Below are 27675 nucleotides of genomic sequence, written 5' to 3' on the forward strand. Positions count from 1 at the left end.
ACAGTGGACGGGTGATCAGTATGTTTTTATTTGAGCATAAACTAAGTTGGCGGAAGTTCAAGGCGTAAAGCGAAATTGCTCAAAAATTTTTGAAGGAAAAAACTCCTCATTTGACCGTATTTAGGAATTCCGTGGGAAAGTGCCAGGTTATATGGCTGTCATCTCACTTTCTCTGGAGCCGCGCCTTACGGTGAATCAGGTGTGGTTTAACGGCAAAACCGGAACTATCCAGCGCGCAGCGGCCAGTATCCGCGCAGACACCGACCGGAGAGCACCGCGAACACCACTTTTACAACTTTCCGAAGCTGAAACTACTTTATAACCTATAACAGGCTCTGCGGTCCCGTCCAGAGATGAGTTTGTCCGGTTCTCAGACCAGGCTCCACCAGATCGGCCGCCGGTCCAACTCCCGGCCAGACCTCACCGCCGTCGGCTACAGTTTACCGAGGAACGACGGAGCTCAGTTTTTCACGAGTGGAAACGGATACCAGTCCGACTATAATGACGGCTACACGCAGTCCTTCACGCAGACTTTCTCCAGAAACTCTCAGGGTGGAGGAGCTGGAGGAGCCCAGAGGTCAGTGTCCGCTGTGAGGACATTTAAGCGCACAGTATCGAAGGGTTTTCTGTTTATAATTAGCATTAACAGCGAATTTCATTAATGGGTTCACACATAAGAAAACACCTCAGTTAATGTTGGTCGACTGTTGGTGTTATTTAGACTATAAACAAAGTCTTCTGTAAAATAAACCTCTGAAAAAAGTACGCAAACATTCTCAAGCTCCCCTGTTGGAGGAAAGAAAACAATAGGCTAGAAGCCATCACAGGAAACTCTAATGGTTTCCAATACAAATGCCAGTTAAAAACCAAACCAAATCTGATTTTAGTCAATAAATTAGTATATTTGTGTTTTGGACATGTTCCAATGGGATTTATGGAGATTGTATTGGTCCTTTGCAAAATGCTGCATTCTTGGAACCCAACATTGGGTCAAATATGGTCCTGTTAGGATGTTTAAGTTCATAATTTGGTCTTTTATCGAATACCTTTCTATTTATAATTAGCATTAACAGCGAATTTTCATTAATGTGCATTAGTGGATTCACACATAAACAACAAGTCAGTTAATGGAAGATTGTTACTGTTATTTACACTATAAAAAGTGAATTAGTTAATTTACTTTTTAAAAAAGCGAGTAAACCAATTGCCTTAAAAGAAACAAGTTGATTTTACTTTAAAAAAGTCATTAAACGGATTGACTTGACTTTTCTAATTGTGCACATAATTTACTCTCTTTTTTAAGTAAAGTCAACGAATAGCTTTTTACAGTGTAGCATTAACACACTTTTCATTAATGTGCATTAGTGGGTTCACATGTAAACAACTCAGCTAATGGAAGGTGACTGTTAGTGTTATTTAGGCGATAAACAAAGTCTTCTGTAAAATAAACCTCTGAAAAAAGTATGCAAACATTACCGAGTTCCCCTAGTCTATCGGCTTCTAGCCTGTTGTTTTTTTTTAGAGGAAAGAAAACAATAGGCTAGGAGCCATCACAGGAAATTCTAATGGTTTCCAATACAAATGCCATTTAAAAACCAAACCAAACCATCTGAATTTAGTCAGTAAAAGTACATTTGTGTTTTGGACATTTTCTATTGGGATTTATTAGACTCAAATAAACTCTTTAAAATGCTTTGAGACTGTATTTGGTCCTGTGCAAAATGCTGGGTTGTTGTAACCCAAGGTTGGGCCAAAAATGGGCAAACTAAACGTTGAGATGATATATTTAAATTAAAATTAATTACACATTTTTAACCCACTATTTGGGTTTGTCCATATATGACCCAATGTTAGTCTACGACAACCCAGCACTTTTAGAGTTGGATTTTTTGGTTTCAATAAAACTGAAGTCACCAGCAAAGGACCAAATACGGTTTCCATTAAAACCAATATAATTTCCATTTTAACAATTAAAATAGAACTTTTGTGTTTTTGACTTATTCAATTAGGATTTATTACATTAAAATTGTTGGATTGTTGTAACCCAAAGCTGGGTCAAATATTAAAAATGACATTAAACATTTTTTCTTGAGAGCTAAAGTGGCAGTGTGCCGATTTTCTTTGGATCTTTTTCTACAAATGTTTTTTTTTGATGGAGCACCTGTCTTTGAGATTTTCTGATGTGCACACACTTCTGTTTTTTCAAATATGGATAAACCCAATGTTAATTTTCTTTAATGTAACAGCTGAGTTTGCCCATATTTGACCCAATGTTGGGCTAAAACAACCCAGAATTTTTATTTATTGGTTTCAACATGCCAGAAACTGGAAGCACCAGCAAAGGACCAATGCAGTTTCCCTTAAAACCAATATAATATTAATTTTAGCCATTAAAATAGCACTTCAGTGTTTATGACATTTCTTTAGGATGTATTATATTTTAAAATGCTGGGTTGTTGTAACCCAACATTGGTTTAAATATGGACAAAGCCAACGCTGAGTTAATTTTCTTCAATTCAAATTAAATGACACATTTTAACCCAACAGTTGGGTATGCCCATTCTTGACCCAAAATTGGGTTAAAACAAACCAGTATTTATACAGTGTAGGATTTATTGGTTTTAAGATGGCACAAACAGAAGCCACCAGTAGCTACAGTCAAAGGACCGATTCAGTCTCTTTTAAAATCCAAATAATTTCCTTTAAACTAAATAATTTCCTTCATAACATTAAAGCCATTATTAAAACTATATGAACTTCTGTGCTGGTTTCTATTTTTGCCATCAGAGCCGCCTTCTCCTCTTTTTAGACAATGTTAGCATTTGCTTACTGTATGCTATTTATTATTTGCTTACTCTTACATAAATGTGAACCAATGTTTATAAACACTTTGATTTGCTTTGTGGTTTCTTCAGTCTCCAAAATGCTGGGTTATTTCGACCTGAAATGCTTCAAATAAATCTGGGTAAAATCTGCTGGGTTAAATTTTTTTAAAATTAAATATATATCCCAAATTTGACCCAACTTTTGCGTTTGTCCATATTTGGTTTTAAAAATAGATATAAATAAAATAAACCCACTTGTTGGGTCAAACACATCATTTTACATTTATATATTTAAAAAAAGTTAAGTTTGTCCATATTTGACCCAACATTGGGTTACGAGAACCCAGCACAGAGAGTAAATAATGACTGAATTTTAACTTTTGGGTGAACTTTCACTTTCACTCTGTAGGAGTAACATTTGATCACTTGTTTCATGTGTCTCCAAATGATGCATGCTACTTCATTATGGCGCCAGACAGGAAACATTCAGTCTGATTAACGTGATGATGGTGTTATTTATACATGCATTAGCCATAAAACATATGCCACATTGACTGAAGTGTGCAAAAGTTTTTATTTGAGCACTTTCAGCTGTGTTATAAACGCAAACAGTGCACATACACCCAATATGTGCATGTGGACTTTGTGTGTGAGTGCATGCATTGATATGAATGGTATGCAATTCATAAAGTATTCTGGCTTGTTTGTTTTTATTATGTCATGAAAAGTTCTTATTAATCTTCTAACTCAGTGGAGAAGATGGAAATAGTCATTTTATCAAATACAACATGATATAGATAATTGATAATAGGGTGGCACGGTGGTTAGCACTATCACTTCACAGCACGAAGGTCGCTAGGTTCGAGTCCCAGCTGGACCAGTTGCCATTTCTGTGAGGAGTTTGCTTGTTCTCCCCGTTTTGGTGTGGGTTTCCTCCGGGTGCTCCGGTTTTCCCCACAGTCCAAACACATGCACAATAGATAATTGGATGAACTAAATTGGCCGTAGTGTATGAGTGTGTGTGTGTAAATGAGTGTGTGTGTGGGGGTTTTCCCAGTGCTGGGTTGCAGCTGGAAGGGCATCCACTGCGCAAAACATTTGGCGGAATAGTTGGTGACCCCTGATAAATAAGGGACTAAGCTGAAGGAAAATTGATAAATGAATAATTAAAAATGATAAATAATAACGTTAAAAAATATGTGTTCTGTTTGGATGGATATAATATTTTGTCATTTTAAATGTCATAACTTGTGTTTCAATGTTGTGTTTGATTAACAATTCTTAGTAATGAGTGAAAATTAAAGTGCCTAAGATTTAAAGAGTCTAAGTCTAACGGCGACGCAGTGGTGCAGTAGGTAGTTCTGTTGCCTCACAGCAAGAAGGTCGCTGGTTCAAGCCACGGCTGGGTCAGTTGCCGTTTCTGTGCCGAGTTTGCATGTTCTCCCTGCGTGGGTTTCCTCCAGGTGAGCCGGTTTCCCCCACAGTCCAAAGACATGCGGTACAGGTGAATTGGGTAGGCTAAATTGTCCACAGTGTATGAGCGTGATTGAATGTGTGTGGATGTTTCCCGGAGATGGGTTGCGGCTGGAAGGGCATCCGCTGCATAAAACAAATGCTGGATAAGTTGGTGGTTCATTCCACTGTGGTGACCCCAGATTAATTAAGGGACTAATCCGACAAGTAAATGAATGAATGAATGTTTTTAACATGTTATTAATGCATTATGTGCACATTTTTTTTAATTAAAAAAAATAAGAAAAATTCTAATTGTGCAGATTTAATCTTAATGGGAAATTTTATTAGAAAATTTCAAATGAATATGTACTGTATGTGCCATTAAAATAATGTGCCAATAATGTAATATCTGAGAATATGCAGTAGTATCCCTTTGAAATGTGTGGAATTTAAGTCGAAGTCAAGTCAAAGTCAGCAGTGTTGTCGATTCTGCGACATGTACAGACACACAGCTAATTAAAACTACATTACTGTCAGACCCTGGGTGCCTACAGGAATATTTTATTTTATTTTCGGCTTAGTCCCTCTATTCATCAGGGGTCACCACAGCGGAATGAACCGCCAACTTATCCAGCATATGTTTTACGCAGCGTATGCCCTTCCAGCTGCAACTCATCACTGGGAAACATCAATTCACACCCATTCACACACATACACTATGGACAATTTTAGCTTACCCAATTCACCTATACCATATGTCTTTGGACTTGTGGGGGAAACCGGAGCACCCGGAGGAACCCCATGCGAACACGTGGAGAACATGCAAACTGAGAAATGCCAACTGACCCAGTTGGAGCTCGAATCAGCAACCTTCTTGCTGTTAGGCAAACGTGCTATCCATTGCGCCACCGTGCAGCCTGATTTAGGAAATATGAACTGAATGTGATTAATTGCAATTATACATACTGAGGTTGGACAATGAAACTGAAACGCCTGGTTTTAGACCACTTCATTAGTATGGTGTAGGGCCTCCTTTTATAGCTAATACAGCATCAGTTCATATCAGAAATGACAGATTCATGTCCTGCACAGTGGCCAGAGGAGCTATTCGTCTTGCAGAATAGTCTTGCTGGTGGAGGAAAACCTTTCCTGACTCACTCCTCTAAAACACGCCAAAGTGGCTCAATAATATTTAGGTCTGGTGACTGTGCAGGCCAGTGGCTCAGTGATTAGCACTGTCACCTCACAGCAAGAAAGCAGCTCTTTCGAGTCTCGGCTGGGTCAGTTGGCATTTCTGTGTGGAGTTTGCATGTTCTCCCTGTGTTGGCGTTGGTTTCCTCCGGGTGCTCCGGTTTCCCCAACAGTCCAAACACATGCAGTATAGGTGAACTGAATAAACTCAATTGGCTGTAGTGTATGAGTGCATGTGAGAACGAAAGAGTGAGGGGGTGTTTCACAGTACTGGGTTGCACCTGGAAGGGCATCTGCTGCATAAAACATGCTGGAATATTTGGTGGGTCATTCCACTGTGGTAAATAAGGGACTAAGCCGAAGAAGGACTGTGCAGGCCATGGGAGGTGTTCAACTTCACTTTCATGTTCATCAAACCACTCTGTCACTAGTCTTGCAGTGAGTATTGGTGCATTATCATCCTGAAACACGGCACCACCTTCAGGATAAAGTGTTTGACCCATTGGGTCACATGGTCCTCCAGAATGGGTTGGTAGCCATTGGCAGTTACCCTAGCACAAGTATTGGGCCTAGAGAATGCCTTGATACTGCAGCTCAAACCATCACTGATCCCCCCATGTTTCACTCTGGGCATCAGCTCTCTGGGTGGGACGCTTCTTTGGGGCTTCTCCACACCATAACTCTCCCAGATGTGGGAAAGACAGTAAAGGCGGACTCATCAGAGAACAATACATGTTCCAAATTGTCCATAGCACAAGGTTTTCTCTGCTGGCACCATTGAAACTGCCGTTTGACATTGGCACAAGTGACCAAAGGTTTGGCTATAGCAGCTTGGCCATGTATATAGACCCTGTTGAGCTCCAGACCAACAGTTTTGGTGGAAACAGGAGAGTAAAGAAGCACATTTATTTCTGCAGTGAGTTGAGGAGATGTATTTTGGATACAATCAGGGTCAGTATCCTGACATACCTTTCAGACAGATGTGGTTGTTCTTCTTGGTAGTTTGCTGACATTACTCTGGATACTGTGGCTCTTGATAATATTGAAAGTCACAGATTCGCCAGTGAGATGAGCAACAACAATTTGTTGATCTATTTGATCTCTGATATGTCACCCATAATGTTGTGTGCGTTTCAATATTTTAAGCAAAACTGTGCTATTACTCTGCTAATTAAACATTCACATGCTGGTCATACTGGTGTAATACTGTTTTTTTATCAATTAATAATTTATTTATTTATTATTATCATTATTTATTGTTAATTTCTATCATTTTCCTTCTGTTTTCAGCATGTCATCCATGACGGTTCAGAAGCGAGCTCAGATTCTGTACAATGACTGCATGGGATTCCTGCAGCGAGCACAGGGCCTCCTGGAGACTGTATGTGTCTGTTATACTATCAGATTGTTAAGTGATATAAGCTGTTTCTGCATGTTTGTAAAATGTGTGTGGGTGTGTGTGTTTGGACAGATGGGACCTGCTACTGAGGTAGACAAGAACATGGTGGCAGCACAGGAGGCCATGGATCAGCTGCGGAAATGTGCGGTGGACTTGAGGAACGCCGGTCTGCCCAATGATATGATCCTCCGCAGGTAAACAAACACACAGAAACACAGCATGAAACACACAATCCCATAAAGCAGGGATTCTCACCTGTCCTGGAGTGATTCTAGTATTGCAGGTGCATTTTGTCTTGTATTAGTCTTGTTTTTGAATCTGCCACTATGTTGACACAGGCATTTGTAGCTCCGCCCTCTGCTCTAAAAAGAGCACAATCTCATTTGCATTTAAAGCGACAGTCACCAAAACACCACAATTAGGATCAAAGCCTAAAAGGGTCAGATTCAGAGAGTTAGAAAACATTATCTGTGTGTGTTTTTTGAGCTTAAACTTTAGTACACACAATCTAGAGACTATTATTATTTTACATCTTGTAAAAAGGGTCCCCTTTCAGTTAAATAAATGTAAAGTACTTTAAATGTACCTACAATTATGGAATTAGTTATATAAACTGAAATACTTTACTTTTAATATAAAAATCAACAGCAACTGATGCTCAAACACGTAAATATTTTGATGATAACATGTAAACTTAAATAAAGCCTCCAACGCTCATTGTGTTTTTCAGTTTGGAGGACTGTCATGGCTTTTTTGCAGACATTCGCAACTCCATCACGGGCACCACCATCAGGAGGACCGGCGGCATCGTCAGTGGCACCGTCAGCGGCACCGTTAGCGGCTGGGATGATCCCAGCAAGAGCTTCCAGGACGCAATGTCATGGATCAACCAGAAGAAGGTTAGCCTCGGTTTCAGTATTCAGCACATATAAGTTAATATTACAAGTACTGGATGTAATAATGAGGGACTGCATCAAATTAAATGTAAAAAGTAGTTTTGATTTGGAGCTAAAGGCAAAATGATTAGCCCTCATGTGAAAGTTTCACTATTTTTCGCAACTTAGGCTCACTTTGAAAACGTAGCCCTATATACGTTTCTGGAGATCGGGAATTATGTAGCCAGAAGTACGTATGGCTGCATGTCGTCTTTAAAATGAATGCTAGGGGGCGGTATGACACCGTTCCTTTTTGCACTACCAGCTGATCGCTACCCTCCATATGGACGGCTTTCCTGCTGTTACTAGTTTGTCCAGTGGCTCGTTGTGTACGTCGGTGGACTTGAGATACAAACAGGAGTTGGCCACGATGACAGAGGCCTGGGAAAGAAAGGTTCCAGAAAGCATGTAGACAAAACCAGAAGCCAAAAAATAAAATAATCAAGTAATTAACAGAGTAAGAATGTGGTAAAATCTGAAAACATGGTAAAAATCAGGTGAGAGCTTTTCTTTTTCTGGATTGCTTTTGAAAACAGTGTCAGCTGAGTTTAAGGAAGTGGGTGGGCGGGTCAATCTGTGATTTTGAAAACACTTTTGGTTGGGTTTAGGGAAGGAGGAGGGCAGGTCAGTCGATCTGTCAGTCGATAGCAGCCTCTGGGGGATTTACGTGAGAACAGCAGGCACGAATGACACTCGAATAAGAATTTTGACATCTGAAACAGCGTACACAATGGCCTCTGGTGGATTTGTGGAAACAAAAACGGCAAAAAAAAACAAACCTATGGACGTATTTGGCACTTTCCAGAAATGTATATAGGGTACGTTTGCAGATTGTGCCTGGGTTGCTAAATTGCATATATTTTAAATTGATTAAAAATGATTATTAGGTAAACTAGGAGGTATACACACAGCATTACAGGTCTTTTAATATGTCCTCAAATGATTTCTGACAATATTTTTTAGAAGTTTAAACTATCGTTACAACCCGATGACACTTCTGGTTGTCTTCTGTAGATCACGGTTAAATATAAATGTACAGAAATAGAAACAAAATGTAAAGCGCTTGTACATTTTTATTGCTTGATACTTGAATCCCATTTTCAGGTATAAAAATACTAGAGATCCTGAGATAAAAAAAAAATACTTCTCAAAATAACTATTTAGTTCAGGGGTCACCAAACTGTTCCTGGAGGGCCGGTGCCCTACAGATTTTAGCTCCAACTCTAATCAAACACACCTGAACAAGCTAATCAAGGTCTTACTAGGTATACTTGAAACATCCAGGCAGGTGTGTTGAGGCAAGTTGGAGCTAAACTCTGCAGGGACACCGGCCCTCCAGGACCGAGATTGGTGACCCCTGATTTAGTTAAATGGTATTATCTTTACATGTCATATAAAGGACAATAATACATGTCACAATACACAAGACATGTCATATAAAGGACAATCATATAAAAGTCTGTAGGATGAGATCTTCTGACTTTTATTGACATTTTATTTTCACAACTACCTCATTTTTTTCACACAGTAATGGCAAAATAACAAGTGTGTGTCAAACCTGGAGAATCAGCAAATGCTGTGGGCCTTTTTTCCACTATTTTATGAGTATTATCATGTATATTTGATGAACTTCAAGCCAATTTAGATGGGCTGTATTTGTCAAGTACTAATTGATATTAAAAAGTTGTCTCTTCTGCTCGCCAGGACTGCATTTATTTGATCAAAACTACAGTAAAAACAGCGTCATTGTGATATACTAATACAATTTAAAATAAATGTGGGATATATTTTAAAACTGCTATGATTCAAAGCTGAATTTTCAGCAACCTCACAGCAGTTTTCAGCGTCACACGATCCTTCAGAGATCATTCTAAAATGATGGTTTACCTGAAGGCGAAATTCCAGGTAAAATATATGTTATGCTCTATTTACAGCACATATTGCATCAATATCTGTGTGATAAGCTTCCAGTGTAAGTGAATAACTATTTACTATTTATAAAAAATAACTATTTAATAGTGCGATACTTCACTAGATAGCTCTATTTGGAAAGGATGAATAATTTTAGATTGATTGAGATGATTATGTAGGGAGTGCATCGGCACAAAATATAATAAACAAATGATAGCAAAGATAATACAGTAAGCATATATACTGTACAAATGAAGGAACACACTGTAAATAATCAATTTCTTAGTGAGTTTTCGTCTTGTTTCTAGTCCAAATATCTACAAATTCATAAATCAAGAAGGATTTTAGACACAAGCAAAACACTTTGTCTTGCTTCAGAGTTTTTCCCATAAGACATGCAAATAATCTGCGAATGGGGTAAGTTTATGTCAAAATGAAAAGCAAGATTATTTAGCTGACCCCATTCGCAGATTATTTTGCATGTCTTATGGGAAAAACTCACTTAATTTTGACTATTTCAGATTCAGACATTGCAATATTGATGCTTTAATGATATATTGTGCAGGCTCAGTCGCTTCAGTCTAAACTATTTTTAGTTGGAGCTTCCAGTTAGTCTTCTGAGGTGTCTGGAAAACTGCAGTGTGTTGAGAAGATTGTGTGATTTCTGACATGTGCAGAGTTTACAGCCTATAATGACAGCAGTGTGCTGGAATTCAGTCTCCTCCTCGTGTTCAGGCTGGTTCAGGCTGTAATTTGACTCAGGCTTATCTCACATTCAGACCCACTGAAACGAGACGAGTTTCTCATGAGAGAGAGAGAGAGAAAACTAGTCAGAAACATTATAGCAACATCTGAATAAACATACCCACTATATATTAGACATCTGATGGACATACCGATCATATCTATATTGCATCTGTGTCTGTATAATAGAGGTCGTATTGACATGTCTTTGTGCAGTGGGCACAGTTGTGTATTTTATTTTATATATTATTATTTTTAGTGTTCATTCATTCATTCATTTTCTTGTCGCTTAGTCCCTTATTAATCCGGGGTTACCAGCGGAATGAACACGCCAACTTATCCAGCACGTTTTTACGCAGTGGATACCCATCTCTGGGAAACATCCACACACACTCATTCACACACATACACTACGGACAATTTAGCCTACCCAATTCACCTGTACCGCATGTCTTTGGACTGTGGGGGAAATCCAGAGGAAACCCACGCGAATGCAGGGAGAACATGCAAACTCCACACAGAAACGCCAACTGACCCAGCCGAGGCTCAAACCGAGGCTTAAACCAGCAACCTTCTTGCTGTGAGGCTACAGCACTACCTACTGCGCCACTGCTTCGCCCTATATTTTTAGTTATTATTATATATTTATCAAATTTCTGATGTACACTGTAAAAAATGCTGGGTTCCACACAATTCCTTCATGTTGTTCCAACACAAATCGAATTAGTTAACTTAATCTCGTTTTTACAAATTTAAGTTGACTGAACATGCAATAATTAAGTTTTCCGCCCAAAAAACTTAATAATTGTGTTATTTCAACTCATTTTAAATAAGTAGTTTGAACAAGCAGCAAAAGCCTTTTTTTTTGAGTGTATGTATATCTTCTCTGCAAAAAATGCGTTTTTGGTCTTGTTTCTTGTCCAAATATCTAAATATTCTTAAATCAATAAGCATTTTCTAGACAAATTGTCTTGTCTTCAAGAATAATATGTCAAAATTAAATCAGATTTTCCTTAAAACAAGCAAAACACATCACATAATAGTATTATTTTACTTGCCCCATTGTTAGAATATTTTGCTTGTTTTAAGGAAAACCTCACTTCATTTTGACTCATTATTTCTTAAAACAAAACTATTTAACATTCGCACATTTAAAGTTTGCACATATTCATTGCACTGATTCACTTATTTAAACTGTACATACCCACTGCACATGGACATTTGTAATTGTTTATCTGCACACTTCTGATTATTAATAGCATCCTGTGCATATATTCATTTATTGTTAATCTCTGTTCATAGCTAATACAACCTGTATATAATGTTCATAGTACATCCATCTGTAAATATTACCATAGTTTTTCTATAACTGCACTTTATAACTTATACCTGTATCCTGCACTTGCTGCTATTGCACTGCTGGTTAGAGCGAAACTGCATTTCGTTGCCTTGTACTGCAATCTGCAAACTTCACTCTCAATTGAGAAGCTATAAGCCCCAAAAACATAGGGTACAACACCTATTGCCTTCTGCCCCAACAATTAGTTTTTTCTTGTCTCCCAGATTCCTAATTTTATGCTACCAGAGAGAAAATTCATTAAAACAATCACATTTTGACTTTCAGAAATGTATACTTGGGTCCAAAAATAAACAATTGAAAAGAAAATTCAGACAGAGAGAGATTTTAGATATATCTAAACCACTTTATCTACTTAACAACAACTTAACAGAAGATTAAGAGGCCATACAAAATCAACTTAACTCCCATCAATTGACAACAACATGACAAACCACACATTAAAAAATTACTCAGAAAAAATATATTCTTCCTCAAAAAACAAAACACAATGCTTTCTTATTACACCAGATCTGTTCAAATGTTAATAAAGCACTCATTGCCTTGTAAAACTGAAAACCAATCAACACTCTTGCTGTAACACTCATTAAAAACCACCCTTGTGAGCGAGAGAGAGAGAAACAGGGCTGTCTGTATTATACACTGACTTGTTGTTACTTGTGTTAGATCTGATGATGAAGGCGTCACACCTGAACACACACCCGAACACACCCATACACACAGTCTGAAGCAGCTTTTCCATTAAAGCCAGTGCGTACTGTATATAGATGCAAGGCTTGATTTGCATTAGTGACTGGATTTGTAAATTAATCCAGGGTCTAGGGAGGGAACATTCAGTGTGTTTAAATGCACAATATTACACACAATCACCAGTCAGTGTTTAATTTATTGACAATATTACATGAATCTTATTCTTACCTATTTCATTTAACTAACAAACGCATGTTACAGCAATTGTGTTAACTTGCTTAAGTTAAATAATATGCAGTGGAAATGGATGGAAAATTAATATGTAATAAGAATACAGAAATCTTATTTCTACACAGTAAAGAAATGACGTAATAAAAAGTCGCGACAACTTATGTTTTTACGTTACTTAACTTAATTAGGAAACTTATTTTTTTAAGTTAAACTAATTTTAACTTGATGTTTTAAGTCAGCTTAATTATTGCAAGTTAATATGACTTGTAAAGTTAAATAGGCTCAACTTAAAAATTTAAGTCAGCAACATATTACTATGTTGTTACTATTATTATCATAATTATTATTAATAATAATTATGAATACATAGTGTGACTCAGTGGTTCGCACTGTCACCTCACAGCAAGATGGTCGCTGGTTCAAGTCCCAGCTGGACCAGTTGGCATTTCTGTGTGGAGTTTGCATGTTCTCCCCATGTTAGAGTGGGTTTCCTCCGGGTGGTCCGGATTCCCCCTCAGTCCAAACACATGCGCTATAGGTAGATTGGATGAACTAGTGTATGAATATGTGTGTGAATGTGAGTGTGTATGGATGTTTCCCAGTACTGAGTTGCAGCTGGAAGGGCATCCGCTGCATAACACATATGCCGGAATAGTTGGTGGTTCATTCCGCTGTGGCGACCCCTGATAAATAAGGGACTAAGCCGGTGGAAAATTACTGAATGAATGACCTCATATTAAATATTATAATAATTATTATATTATATTTTACAGTGTATGGATTAAATTTTTTTCGGAGTGTGAAAATGTGCACAATCATGTAAACATGTTTTGCCATTTTCCTATATAGTAGCTTAATCATCTGAACCATAAACTAATTATCACAGCTATAATTTTTGCCTCTTACTCTGAATCAATGTATTAAATTGGTTTCTGCGGATGTGTTGTGTATGTGAAACACACATTTACTGCACATTTAGGCACACCCAGACAGAGCAAGTGGTTTGCACAAAGGGAGGCCAGAAATATACCGCAAATTCAGATGCTTTCTTGACCCAAAGAATGATAAAAATGTGTTTCATCATCATTAGCATGTGGCCGTTCGAGTACATTGCTGGCAGCCAAAATACTGTCCTTGAGAGGATAATTTACTGACAGAATCCTGCTGGAATAGTTGGCGGTTCATTCCTCTGTGGTGACCTCTGATAAATAAGGGACTAAGCCGAAGGAAATTAATGAATGAATGAAAGTGCTACAAAGCTTGCAAAAATTTTGATGATGATTTAACCTATTTCTAACAGCTCACAGATTTGTAAACTATTAGCAACTACATTAAACAAACATTTAAACTAATTAAACAATTATAAAATTGTGGTAAAGCATACTTTAGTGCATTCTTGGGCAAATATACACTCACCGGCCACTTTACCGATTGGACCCCCTTTTGCCTTCAGAACTGCCTTAATCCTTCATGGCATAGATTCAACAAGGTACTGGAAATATAAGATTTTGCTCCATATTGACATGATAGCATCACAGTTGCTGCAGATTTGTCGGCTGCACATCCATGATGTGAATCACCCGTTCCACCACATCCCAAAGGTGCTCTATTGGATTGAGTTCTGGTGACTGTGGAGGCCATTTGAGTACAGTGAACTTATTGTCATGTTCAAGAAACCAGTCTGAGATGATTCAGGCTTTATGACATGGTGTGTTATCCTGCTGGAAGTAGCCATCAGAAGATGGAGACACTGTGGTCATAAAGGGATGGACATGGTCAGCAGCAATACTCAGGTAGGCTGTGGTGTTGACACGATGCTCAATTGGTACTAATGGACCCAAAGTGTGCCAAGAAAATCTCCCCCACACCATTACACCACCACCACCAGCCTGAACCGCTGATACAAGGCAGGATGGATCCATGCTTTCATGTTGTTGAGGGCAAATTCTGACCTGACCATCCGAATGTGGCAGCAGAAATGGAGACTCATCAGACCAGGCAACGTTTCTCCAATCTTCTATTGTCCAGTTTTGGTGAGCCTGTGTGAATTGTAGCCTCAGTTTCCTGTTCTTAGCTGACAGGAGTGGCACCCGGTGTGGTCTTCTGCTGCTGTAGTCCATCCTCCTCAAGGTTGGACGTGTTGTGTGTTCAGAGATGCTCTTCTGCAGACCTCGGTTGCAACGAGTGCTTATTTGAGTTAATGTTGCCTTTCTATCAGCTGGAACCAGTCTGGCCATTCTCCTCTGACCTCTGGCATCAACAAGGCATTAGCACCCACAGAACTGCCGCTCACTGGATATTTCCTCTTACTCAGACCATTCTCTGTAAACCCTAGAGATGGTTGTGCGTGAAAATCCCAGTAGATCAGCAGTTTCTGAAATACTCAGAGCAGCCTGTCTGGCACCAACAACCATGCCACGTTCAAAGTCACTTAAATCCTCTTTCTTCCCCATTCTGATGCTCATTTGAACTGCAGCAGATCGTCTTGACCATGTCTACATGCCTAAATGCATTGAGCTGCTGCCATGTGATTGGCTGATTAGAAATTTGCGTTAACAAGCAGTTGGACAGGTGTACCTAATAAAGTGGCCGGTGAGTGTGTACAGTAGATTGCGCTCACATCTGGAGCTTGACATATTGTTAAGCCTTGCAGGAATGAATACTTTCTCTTTGCTGCTTCAATTGGCTGGATAAACAGATTAACTCTACTGATTAAGCAAATGTTGTGTTGTTTTGTAACTACGCTGCACAAATGACACTTTCAGATTTAAGCTAATGTTCTTCATCAATTCATTCACTACTGATTAATATTGAAAACCTGGACACACACACACACACACACACACACACACACACACACACACACACACACACACACACAATCTCTTTTAAATTTTGAATCTCTTTTAAGTTCCTGTTATTATTCGTAATATGATGCTAATTCAACAAACTAGCAAGATGTTCAACATCATACAGACATGCTAATAACCTGGTAATTCATACTAGCAACATCATGCTAAAAAGTTACACGTTAGCCATGTGGTACCTTGTATTCCAGTTCATATGATGCTAGTTCAAGTTAGCAAAATATTGAACATGAAAATAATTTATACTAGCAATGTAAGCTATGCCAACAACATGCTAATTAATTTTAGCAACAGGTCAAACAAAATGCTAGCCGTGTGTCTTCAAATCCAGATAGGCTATCCTTAATATGCATCAAGATAGCAAAATGTTAAACATGCTAACAACATGTCAGTCTTTCACTATTGCTTGCTTGTGCAGACATTTGATCTTCCAGCACAACAAAGGGGAATACCTGGAGACACACACACACACACACACACACACACACACACGCACACACACACACACACACACACACACACACACATACGCACAAGCTTTGAATCTCTTTTATGTTGCTGTTACTATCCTTCATATAATGCTAATTCAGCAAACTAGCAGACATTTGCTCTTCCAGCACAGCAAAGGGAATATTACCTAGACACATACACACACACACACACACTCGCGCGCGCAGTGGTTTGAGCTCATGTTAGACAGAGCACACATTGTTTGGCTCAGTCAGGAAGGGGGAGGAAAGCAGGGAGTGTCTGTGGCAAAACAAACCAAGACAAAAGCAGTGAGAGTGACTCGGGTGTGACTGGTTTGCAGGGGTTTTTATCTGTGCTCTCCTCGAATACTTGAAATAACTTGTCAGTCTTCTAAAACAACACTGCGGTCACTCCGTGGACCCTGATCCTCATTTACAGACGTTATGTAAGAAGCCACTGAACTGATCTGAGGCCAGTGGGAAAGAGCCGGTTTAGTGTTAATGATTAAACACTGCTGACACCTAGAGGACATGATTGATGAGGCCGTAACGTGCAGTAATTATTAACCTATGTTCAAACAATCTGCCCGCTTTCGCTTTATGTATGTGAAGAATATCACATTAAGATTAACTGAAGAACTTAAAGGGGGTAGTTCACCCTAAAATTAAAGTTTACTCACTATTTGCTCGCCTCTTTATTTTGTTGAACGCAGAAGAAGATATTTTGAAGAAATCTGTAAGCATTAGCTTCCATTGTAGGAAAAATGTATACTGTGGAGGTCGATGGTTACAGGCTTTCAACATTTTTCAAATTATCTACTTTTGTGTTCAACAGAGGAAAGAAACTCAGACAGTAAAGGATCCGTAAATGATAACAGAAATGTCACTTTCGGGTGAGCTATCTCTTGAAAACGTACTTATTTACAACACAGAAATGATGTGTTATGTGTAATTATTTTAATTATGTGTAATAATTAATTTAGAATAGTTTTTCTGCTATTTTTATTGTATGAATTAAGATTAGTATGCTTTTGAAAGAAGCTACTTATGCTCAGCAAAGCATTTATTTTATTTAATTAATTTTATTTTATTTAAAAACGCACACACACAGTAAAAATAGTAATATTATGAAATATTATTGCCATTTTTAAGAACCATTTTTGCTCTTTGAATATATTTATTAATGAAATTTATTCCATTTTTGGTAAAAAATGTTGTTTTTACTTCAGTCTTCGGTGTCACATGATCTTTCTGATGTCATTGTAATAAAATAATAAATTAAATTAAATTAATAAATAATAATAATAATAATGATAATTATATAATAATATATTTTCATTTTCAGTTCATACACATTGCAATACAACACTTCACATACAGTTTTTTTTACAACAATAACCTTGCTGCATTTACAATACACTCACTGGCCAATTTATTAGGTACACTTTAGTAGTACCGGGTTGGACCCCCTATTGCCTTCAGAACTGCCTTAATCCTTCGTGGCATAGATTCAACAAGATACTGGAAATATTTCTCAGAGATTTTGGTCCATATTGACATAATAGCATCACACAGTTGCTGCAGATTTGTATCATCTGTGATGAGAGTATCATATGCGTATGGTCGCGGTTTTCAAGTTGAGATCTGGACTGAACAGAATGTAAGAGGAAAGCCATAGGATGGAAGCAGGACAATTACCGACAGTGAACTAAGGGAAAAGGAAGAATATTTATGGACAAGATAATGAGAAACTGAACTAGACTCAGGTGAAGGTAATCAGTAACCAAAGAGATAAATCAACAACAGGAAGAAACACGTAGTGAACTAATCACAGTCTTAATTCACCAATTTATACTGTATCACAACTATACAATACTTCCAAAAATGTACTCTCTTTGCATAAAAAGTGGATTTTTTGTTTTTATGTGGATCAGAGGAGTTATTTTGAGATGTATGAACACTGAGAAATGATATCTCAGTATTGTTTTAATGATAATTAAGATGGATAAAGGATAAATATAGCACTAAAATCACCAGTTGCTAGCAGCAATTCCCTATTTTAATGAGTGATTCACTGAATCATTCCCTCAAATGATTCATTCAAAATAGCTGATTCATTTAGAAACAAAGCAAGTGAATCTTTTCATAAATGGAGCATTGATTCAGTATAAGAGGAATGAATAAAAGTCATGGATATATATGCATCGCATCCAAAATAAAAGTTTGTTTTGAAATAATAGATGTGTGTGTGTTATATATTTATTATGTATGTGTGATCCACACACTTACATTAAAACAAAACTATACAAAAAATGTTGTTACATAGAAATTTACAATTAAATATTATTTCTATCATATTTACACATATATGTTATATCTTAATATTAATACATATTTTGTCAAATATATGCATGCATATGTGTATTTATATATACATAATAAATATACACAGTACACACACACATATATATTATGTCAAACAAACTTTTATTTTGGATGCAATTAATATATTAACATTTTTACGTTTAATACATTGTTTCCCAGCAAATAAATAAGTAAATAAGTAAATAAATAAGTAGATAAATAAGTAGATAAAAATAAGTAAAAAATAAGTAAATAAATAAGTAAATAAATAGGTAAATAAATAAGTAAATAAATAAGTAGATAAAAAAATAAGTAAATAAATAAGTAGATAAAAAATAAGTAAAAAATAAGTAAATAAATAAGTAAATAAATAGGTAAATAAATAAGTAAATAAATAAGTAGATAAAAAAATAAGTAAATAAATAAGTAGATAAAAAATAAGTAAATAAATAAATAAGTAAATAAATAAGTAAATAAGTAAATAAATAAGTAAATAAGTAAATAAGATAGTAAATAGATAAATAAGTAAATGTGAGACTAAATAAATAAATAAGTACATAAGTAAATAAATAATTAAGTAAATAAATAAATAAATAAATAAGCACATAAGTAAATAAATAATTAAGTAAATAAATAAATAAATAAATAAATAAATAAATAAATAAGCACATAAGTAAATAAATAATTAAGTAAATAAGTAAATAAATAAATAAATAAATAAGTAATAAATAAGTACATAAATAAATAAGTAAATAAATAAATAAATAAGTACATAAACAAATAAGTACATAAACAAATAAATACATAAATAAATAAGAAAATAAATAAACAAATAAATAAGTACATAAGTAAATAAATAATTAAGTAAATAAGTAAATAAATAAATAAATAAATAAGTAAATAAATAAATAAATAAGTAAATAAATAAGTACATAAACAAATAATTCCATAAACAAATAAGTACAGAAATAAATAAGTAATTAAATAAATAAATAAATAAATAAATAAGTAAATAAATAAGAAAATAAATAAGTAAATAAATAAATAAGTAAACAAATAAGTACATAAATAAATAAGTAAATAAATAAATAAATAAATAAATAAATAAATAAATAAATAAATAAATAAATAAATAAATAAATAAGTACATAAATAAATAAATAAATAAATAAATAAATAAATAAATAAATAAATAAATAAATAAATAAATACATAAATACATAAATAAATAAATAAACAAATAAACAAATAGCTCTGTCATTTTAATAAGTGCACGATGAAATAAAAGTCATAAATCAGATGGTTGATGGTTGATGTTAGACGTTTTATGTGGGCCTTTGTGTTTTTGTGTGTTATAGAGACTCATTGAAACGTCAGCCTTCGGTGATGATTCAGAAGCCATTAACCAACAAATCCTGAATCACAACAAGTTCCACAGCTCAATCCAGAGAAGCCAGGAGGTGGACAGAGCTCGCGACGATCTGGTAAAAAAACAAGCCCAAACTATTATTTTATTAATAACGTGCGGAGATGAACTGTTCAGCACAAAACTAGCAATGTTAGCAAACTAAATCAATATGGTTACTTTTGATTTCATGTGGACTTTAAACTCCAGTGCTTATCCTTGACATGATGCTAATTCAAGTAAAAGGCTGAATATGATAAGTCATGATAGAAATATAGAAGCTAATTCATACTAAGCTGTGTTAAAAGATGGTAATTCATGTTAGCAACATGTTAAAATGGGAAAGACATCCACACATTTGCAATTTCAAGTGTTGTTTTTATAATAAATGCGCTGACTATTTTTTTTGCTTCAGATGCAGAGCAGGGAAAAGGCTGGACTACACGCTCTGGACCAAGAATGGGACAGTTTACAGGTTAGCAGAACTAAACAGACAGTATTATTCATTTTCCTTCAGCTAAGTCAATTATTATCAGGGGTTGCCCCAGCGGAATGAACCGCCAACTATTCCAGCATATGTTTTACGCAGTGGAAGCCCTTTCAGCCACAACCCAGTACTGGGAAACACCCATACACTCTCATTCACACACATACACTACGGCCAATTTAGTTCATCAATTCATCTATAGCGCATGTGTAAATGCAGGAGGAAACCCACGCCAACACTAGGAGAACATGTAAACTCCACTCAGAAATGCCAACTGACCCAGCCAGGACTCGAACCAGTGACCTTCTTGCTATGAGGTGACAGTGCTAACCACTGAGCCACCGTGCCGTCCCCAGACAGCATTAAAACAAGTTAAATATAAAGTAAAATTGCTTATTAGAAATGATGTATTGTTATTTGTATTTGTTATTGTAATTATTGACAAGCATTATAATTTCAAAGGCTTAGGCCAGGCATGGGCAAACTCGATCCTGGAGGGCCGGTGTCCCTGCAGAGTTTTGCTCCAACACTAATCAAACACACCTGAACACCCTCATTAGTGTCTTCAAGATCACTAGAAAGCTACAAGCAGGTGTGTTTGATTAGGGTTGGTGCAAAACTATGCAGGGACACCGGCCCTCCAGGATCGAGTTTGCCCATCCCTGGCTTAGGCTAATAAATGGGCTTTTAAATGCCCAAACAACCCACAGCATATTGATTATTAATGTCACCATAACTGTTTTTGACATCATTTGTGATTATCTCCTGTGCAGAAAATGTCCCATGCACGTATCGATCATCTGCGAGACCTGCAGAGCATCATCGAGGAGATTTCCAGAGCCATCATGTGGGTGAATGACAGAGAGGAGGAGGAACTGGTGTTTGACTGGGGCGATAAAAACATTGACAACTACATCCCTCAAAAACAGGAGAGCTACTCGGTGAGGAGACACATGGAATAGTGGACACCAATGCACAATGATCACTAATACATGATAGATGCAGTTGAGCTTTTCACAATACAGACTCTTTTAAAGCAGCTCTTATAAATAATGCTTGTTTCAGTAGCTATGTTTCAATCCAGCTTAGATTTTATTGATTTTAGTTTCAAAGTTTTCCCAGTTAACAGTGCAGAATATTAACTTATATGATATAATATTTCAGAATGTGTTTTCTCATCCCAGCATTTATTAAACAGAGAAAAAACATTTAAAATAAGTTATAAAATAAAATACTGTATGCAAAAATATCATCAAAGGAAAACAATGAATAAATGTATGCATATTTCCCCCAAACACATTTCCATTGTGGTCTGCACTACTTATGCATGCTTCTGTATTTGCATGTGTTGTGAGAGTTTGCATGTGTGTGTGTGTTGTCAAACCGATGAAGATGGCTTCATAAAACTAACCTAAAAAAGGCCGGATACATTATTTAGTTTCCTTAACCCTAAGAAACATGCACTAAGGGTGTACTCAGCACAGTGGAGATTTCTTTAGTTATATCGTTTTAGTCGTTTGATATTCGGTGACGTGCAGGCAAATATTTCGCCGAACAGATCCGCCACTTTTAACGCTCATAAACAACCATTAAGTCATCGTGCTGCAGGAATTAGGAGGTTTGCTGAAGGTGCAGCTGTCGTGCAGTGAGGGGTTTGCGTCTTTAATAATCCACGAGAGATTGCGTTCATTTAACAGTAAGAATGATTAATAAACACAAATGAAACAGTCCCTTAAAAGTCACGTCTCGTCTTCAGTTTCGGGCTTGTAGTGTGAGTGCAAAGCGTGCCTGAGCCCGAAACTGTAGACGAGACGTGACTTTTAAGGGACTGTTTCATATGTGTTTATTAATGAGCCCAAGTGAACCGCACTCTGGCACACCTGAGCCCGATTCAGAGCACTCACACTTCTCAAACGATCTGGGAAACTGGCTTGGGCACGGTTTGGATAGCATAGTGTGAGTATGCCCTAATTCTTCATTTAAAAAAATACTAATAATTATATATATATATATATATATATATATATATATATATATATATATATATATATATATATATATATATATATAATAAATATATAAAAATATTTAATACTTCATAAACAAATATATATATATATATGTAATAAAACTAAACAATAAAGCCAGAAAGCAAACTAACAACTTGTTAATATTTTTTAGGCAAGTTAAATTATATTTGGTACACAATAGTAATTAAAAGTGCTTTACATAAACAAGAAGATTAAAATAATCATGAAATAATAACAATAAGCACAAGAAATAAAATAATAATAATATAAATGATTAAAACAATAAATACAGATGAACAATGTTTAAAATAAGTTAAGAAAGACAAATAGTGAATGCACACTGAAGAAAATTGTACATGTAATTAAAATGACTGTAATTTGTTTTTCTGAAAGTGTCTTCACTTTGGTTCAAACTTTAAAATTTAATTTAATCTAAAGCAAAAATATTTATTGTTGAACATTTTCCAGAAGTTATCTTTGTGACTTGGTTGAAGCAGAAAATTTTTATTTAATATTAATCAAAATATTTATTCTGCCCAAAGAAAAAAAAAAACATTCACTCAAAGGTAAAATATTAAAAAAATTAGGTAAAACATTTATTGATTTACTTTGGTTAGCCTTAAATATTTATTTTGGGGGAAAGAATTACTGTAAAATCTAAGTAAAGTTGTACTTTGGACTAAACTAAATAGCTGTTGTTGGTATTTTATTTTCAATAATGAGGAAAACTATCTGCTTTTGATTTCAGTATGGCTATAAAAGTCAATTAAGATGGTAGTCAAACTCACATTAGAAATAGAATAAAACTAAAAATAAGTATTATTTTTCATGTGGTCACTAGACATGAAAACTGCTAGTTTATTTGAGAAAAACACTTAATTTTTCCTTGGTGGTTTGTTTTTTGCTTTAAGGCAAATTGAATAAAACGGATTAAAACCAGAAACCATCATTTAATCCAATATTAAAATGTACTTTGAATGAAAGACATAGTAGTTTCACTTCTTTTTTTTAGTGTACCACAGTGCTCTTCTGGTAAATGCACAGCTAAACAGATGCGTTATAATTAGATTGAATTAAATGTGCATGTGTTTATTAACTTGCAGCACATTTGAGCTCATTCAGCCACCATAAAAATCATACATTATTAGTTATTCCCATCCCTAAGATCAGTGATCACCAAACTTGTTCCTGGAGGGCTGGTGTCCTGCAGATTTTGTCTCCAACCTTAATCAAACACACCTAAACAAGCTAATCAAGGTCTTCCTAGGTATACTAGAAACATCCAGGCAGGTGTGTTGAGGCAAGTCGGAGCTAAATCCTGGAGGGACACCGGCCCTCCAGGACCGAGATTGGTGACCCCTGCCTAAGAATCATGCAATAATACTTCATTGTGTAACGGCAATAAAAGCCAGCATACAAATAAACAACAAAAATACAACTAAATTAGTGCAATGAGTATATGTTAACATTTACAATAAGGTTGCATTAGTTAAGGCTATGCATTTACCAACATAACAAACAATAACCAATACATTTATTACAGCATTCATTCATGTTAGTTAACATAGAAACTACACTTGTTCATTGTTAGTGCATTAACTTATGTTAAAAAGCATGACTTTGGATGTTAATATTTCATTAGTAAATATTGAACGATGATTAATAAACACTGTACTAGTAGTGTTCATAATTAGTTCATCTTAGTAAATGGATTACCTAATGAAACCTTATTGCAAAGCGTGACTGAATATCCATGCTAGACTACACCGAGGTGTGGCTGATTATCCAATCTAATGCAGTACATCTTTCCTCTCTCAGAAACTGATGAGTGATCTGGAGGAGAAGGAGAAAGAGCTGAATAAGCTGAAGGCAAAGGTGGACACGCTGCTGAAGAACCAGCACCCGGCATCTGATAAGATAGAGGTGAGGAAACAAAATAGGAGCGGTTGGGTTTGTCATGTCAAACAGGTCTGCTGTGTGTTATGTAAGAGATAATGTACAGGTGAAGTCAGAATTATTAATTCTCCTGAAGATTTCTCCACCAATTTCTGTCTAACGGAGAGATTTTTTTTCAGCACATTTCTACAATAGTTGTAATAACTCATTTCTAATAACTGATTTATTTTCTCTTCGCCATGATGACAGCACATAATATTAGACTAGATATTCTTCAAGACACTAGTATTTAGCTTAAAGTGACATTTAAAGGCTTAACTAGGTTAATTAGGGTAAAGTTAGGGTAATTAGGCAAGTCATTGTATAACATCCAGATGGTTGTTCACGTAGAATTAAACCCAACAGGGTAATCGGCAGCCTGAAAAGAAGACTAAAGGGCTTTATTATGCAAGAACAACAGCTAGATGTACATTATCTTACTTGCCAATAAATATTGCCATTTTGAAAATAGACATGACCAGGTTCCTTGTTTTATAGCAAATTAGTCAATGGCTCTAAAGAAACATCAGAATCTAAGAAAGATTCTTGGTGTACAGATTTACAATATGACCTGACAGATTTAGAATGGAGCCAAATATGTGTTAAAGCCCAGAACTTGTCAATTAATACTAGATTTAAAATGATCCAATATAACTGGGCAATGCGCACCTATATTACACCCGAAAAACTAAACAAAATTAACCCAAACATCCCAGATATATGTTTCAAATGCCAAAAACATAAAGGAACATTCTTTCATTGTATCTGGGAACGTGAGGTGATTAAGATTTTCTGGCAAAACGTAGTAACATTAATCTCCTCAATTATTTTAAAACCAATTCCAGTTACACCTGAAATATGTGCGTTGGGTTTATTCCCAGCAAGTTTGTCATTACCAGGTTATAAAGCTAAAACGATTGATATGTGTCTTGTTATTGCAAGGCGTTTGATAGCACTCTATTGGAAGAACATAGAAAGTCCATCGATTGATCACTGGCTGAAAGATTTGACACATTACATTGCATTGGAAAGAATCACCTACAGTATAAAGGGCAAATTAAAGGAGTACCATAAAATTTGGGATCTGTTTATACAATTTTTGGATCATAACTATACAATGGCACAAGCAAATACCTCTCACGCTATTAGTTTATTGGATTGATATGTGTATATGTGTATTTTTGTATGTGGAATACAGTATGTTTTTCTTTGCCTTAGCCCATGTATAATAGATTTACCTGTTCAACTGAACCTGGATGCTTTGGGGGAGGGAGGGGGGGAAGAGTTAAAATGTAAAAAAGTGTATTTTCATGCTAAATTTCAAATGTTTTTTCTACAATAAAAAAATGTTTAAAAAAAAAAAATAAAATAAAGACATGACCAGGTTGTAGATACGAGATGTCGAATCGGACACTCAGGACTCACACACTTATATTTCAAGAGTTCACACTTAGCTGATGATTAATTATAAGCTTGTTTGGCATGCTGTCCCGGGAGAGAGCCCTGAGCTCATAAGATCCTCGAGCCCGGGGCTCCCTCCCGTTGCAAGGCGAGAAGGGAGTTTGAGCTCAGTTAGATCTCGAGAACTCCCCTGCTGTAATAACCAATGAACAGCCATTGATTGCTCTTGAGAGATCGAGAGACCATTTACTAGGAGCATGTCTATAGTGCCGGTTTGGATTAGTCAATTAACTTATGTTGCATGTTTTTTGGACGGTGGGAGGAAACCGGGAAACCCGGGGGAAACCCACGTGAGCACGGGGAGAAAATGCAAACTCCGCACAGAAATGTCTGCTGGTTTGGTAAAGCCTAGAACCTGAGACATTCTTGCTGTGAGGCAACAGTGCTAAGCACTGGGCCACCGTGTCACCCATCTAGGAAGAAGGAGGAGTAGGGGTGGATGGGGGGATTCTTCAAAACGAAGATAGCGGTGGTACGTAACCCAGGGTATTTGTAGTAGCTTAGGAGTCGTCTGATTGGTGCATTGAGAATTGGATAATGCGGATCCAGCCGCTAGCAATCATAAGCACGTGATCCTCTCGAAACTTGTTTATAACTAAACTTCACTTATTGAAAGAGGAAGAAAAACCTATTTGTGACTTGTGTCAGAATATTGTGATGATAAAACATATTTTAATAGAACGTGTATTAAAAAAATGATATTAGAAAAGGCTTTTATTCGGGAAATATTTGAAGTGAAATGTTTGAAAAGGAGCAGTTTTAAGTATATTTATCTTTAATCAGACTAAAAGATTGGATATGACTCTTTTCAGGTTTGTTGTTGTTTGTATGTGTTTAGTTTTTTTGTGCAATGTATGTTTAAAGTTTCAAGAAACCCTCGAGTCTGTTTTATGAGATGTTAACAGATGTGTGTGTGTGTTGAGCATCAGTTAAGACAATGTTTTTATGTTTTATGATTTATCTAGAAGCACTTAAAATTTGTATTGATTTCAATCTAATGCACGTTGTTGTATTTTGGGGCACATAATGATCATTTCTTCTTGTTTTTTTTTTTGGAAGCTCCTATTTAACAGTCTATATAGTGGATATATAGCATATACAATGCATATTGAACAACACTACTAAATCAGCAGGTTTCTCTGGTTCTTGCAGGCTTATATGGACACACTGCAAACCCAGTGGAGCTGGTTACTGCAGATCACCAAGTGCATCCATGTTCACCTGAAGGAGAACGCAGCCTACAGCCAGGTAAATCTTTACTGGATTGATCATTAAGTCATAGCTAATGCATAAGTGCATTATAGCATAGGTGATATGACAACTGTAGCACTGATAATCAAAGATTTTCATTACATTACATTTTCATTGAACATTAGCTGTCTCGTCTATTGCAATATGCAGATATTGCAGGATTGCTTATTGACACATTGTGCAAATTATATTAATATATGAGTTAATTTTGGACTTCACATATATTAAATATGTTTTATATGCATCATTTATCTTCTTTCAGCTTAGTCCTTTGTATAGTATCACAGCAGAATGAACCGCCAAATATTCCAGCATATGCTTTTCACAGCGGATGCTGTTCCAGCTGCAACCCAGTATTAGGAAACAACCATAGACTTTCACATTCACACACACACTCATACACATACCGTGCTGCCTATATGCAACATATACTTCATAATAGGGCGCCGGTTGACGGACTAACCACTACACCACTGGCACCGACCACGAAATACATTTCTAATTGGTGAATGACATGAACTAGTGGGTCGTCTGCTGTTATCTTTACGGTGTGCGTTCTAGTGATGGGTCGTTCTTGAACGATTCGTTCATTTTGAATGAATCTTCAATATGACTCGGGAACTACGAGTCCTCTCAGGGAGGGATTCGTTCATCCGCGCGTGCGCAA

General features: G+C 36.2%; 1 protein-coding gene across 2 annotated transcripts in view; it reads left to right on the forward strand.

Moving 5' to 3' along the window:
• Positions 1-234: 234 nt before the first annotated feature.
• Positions 235-27675, forward strand: part of dspa (desmoplakin a) — a 48080-nt gene continuing 20639 nt past the window's right edge. The window contains exons 1-9 of one of the 2 annotated variants that reach the window (XM_056470709.1): positions 235-577; positions 6762-6852; positions 6943-7064; positions 7601-7769; positions 19798-19923; positions 20260-20319; positions 21105-21272; positions 24180-24284; positions 26910-27005. In XM_056470709.1, coding sequence (XP_056326684.1) covers positions 354-577; positions 6762-6852; positions 6943-7064; positions 7601-7769; positions 19798-19923; positions 20260-20319; positions 21105-21272; positions 24180-24284; positions 26910-27005 — 1161 coding nt within the window. In that variant the 5' untranslated portion in view covers positions 235-353. The remainder of the gene's footprint in view (positions 578-6761; positions 6853-6942; positions 7065-7600; positions 7770-19797; positions 19924-20259; positions 20320-21104; positions 21273-24179; positions 24285-26909; positions 27006-27675) is intronic. The other variant, XM_056470719.1, reaches the window with a different exon arrangement.

This window comes from Danio aesculapii, chromosome 2 (assembly GCF_903798145.1).
Source record: "Danio aesculapii chromosome 2, fDanAes4.1, whole genome shotgun sequence".
NCBI lineage: Eukaryota > Metazoa > Chordata > Actinopteri > Cypriniformes > Danionidae > Danio > Danio aesculapii.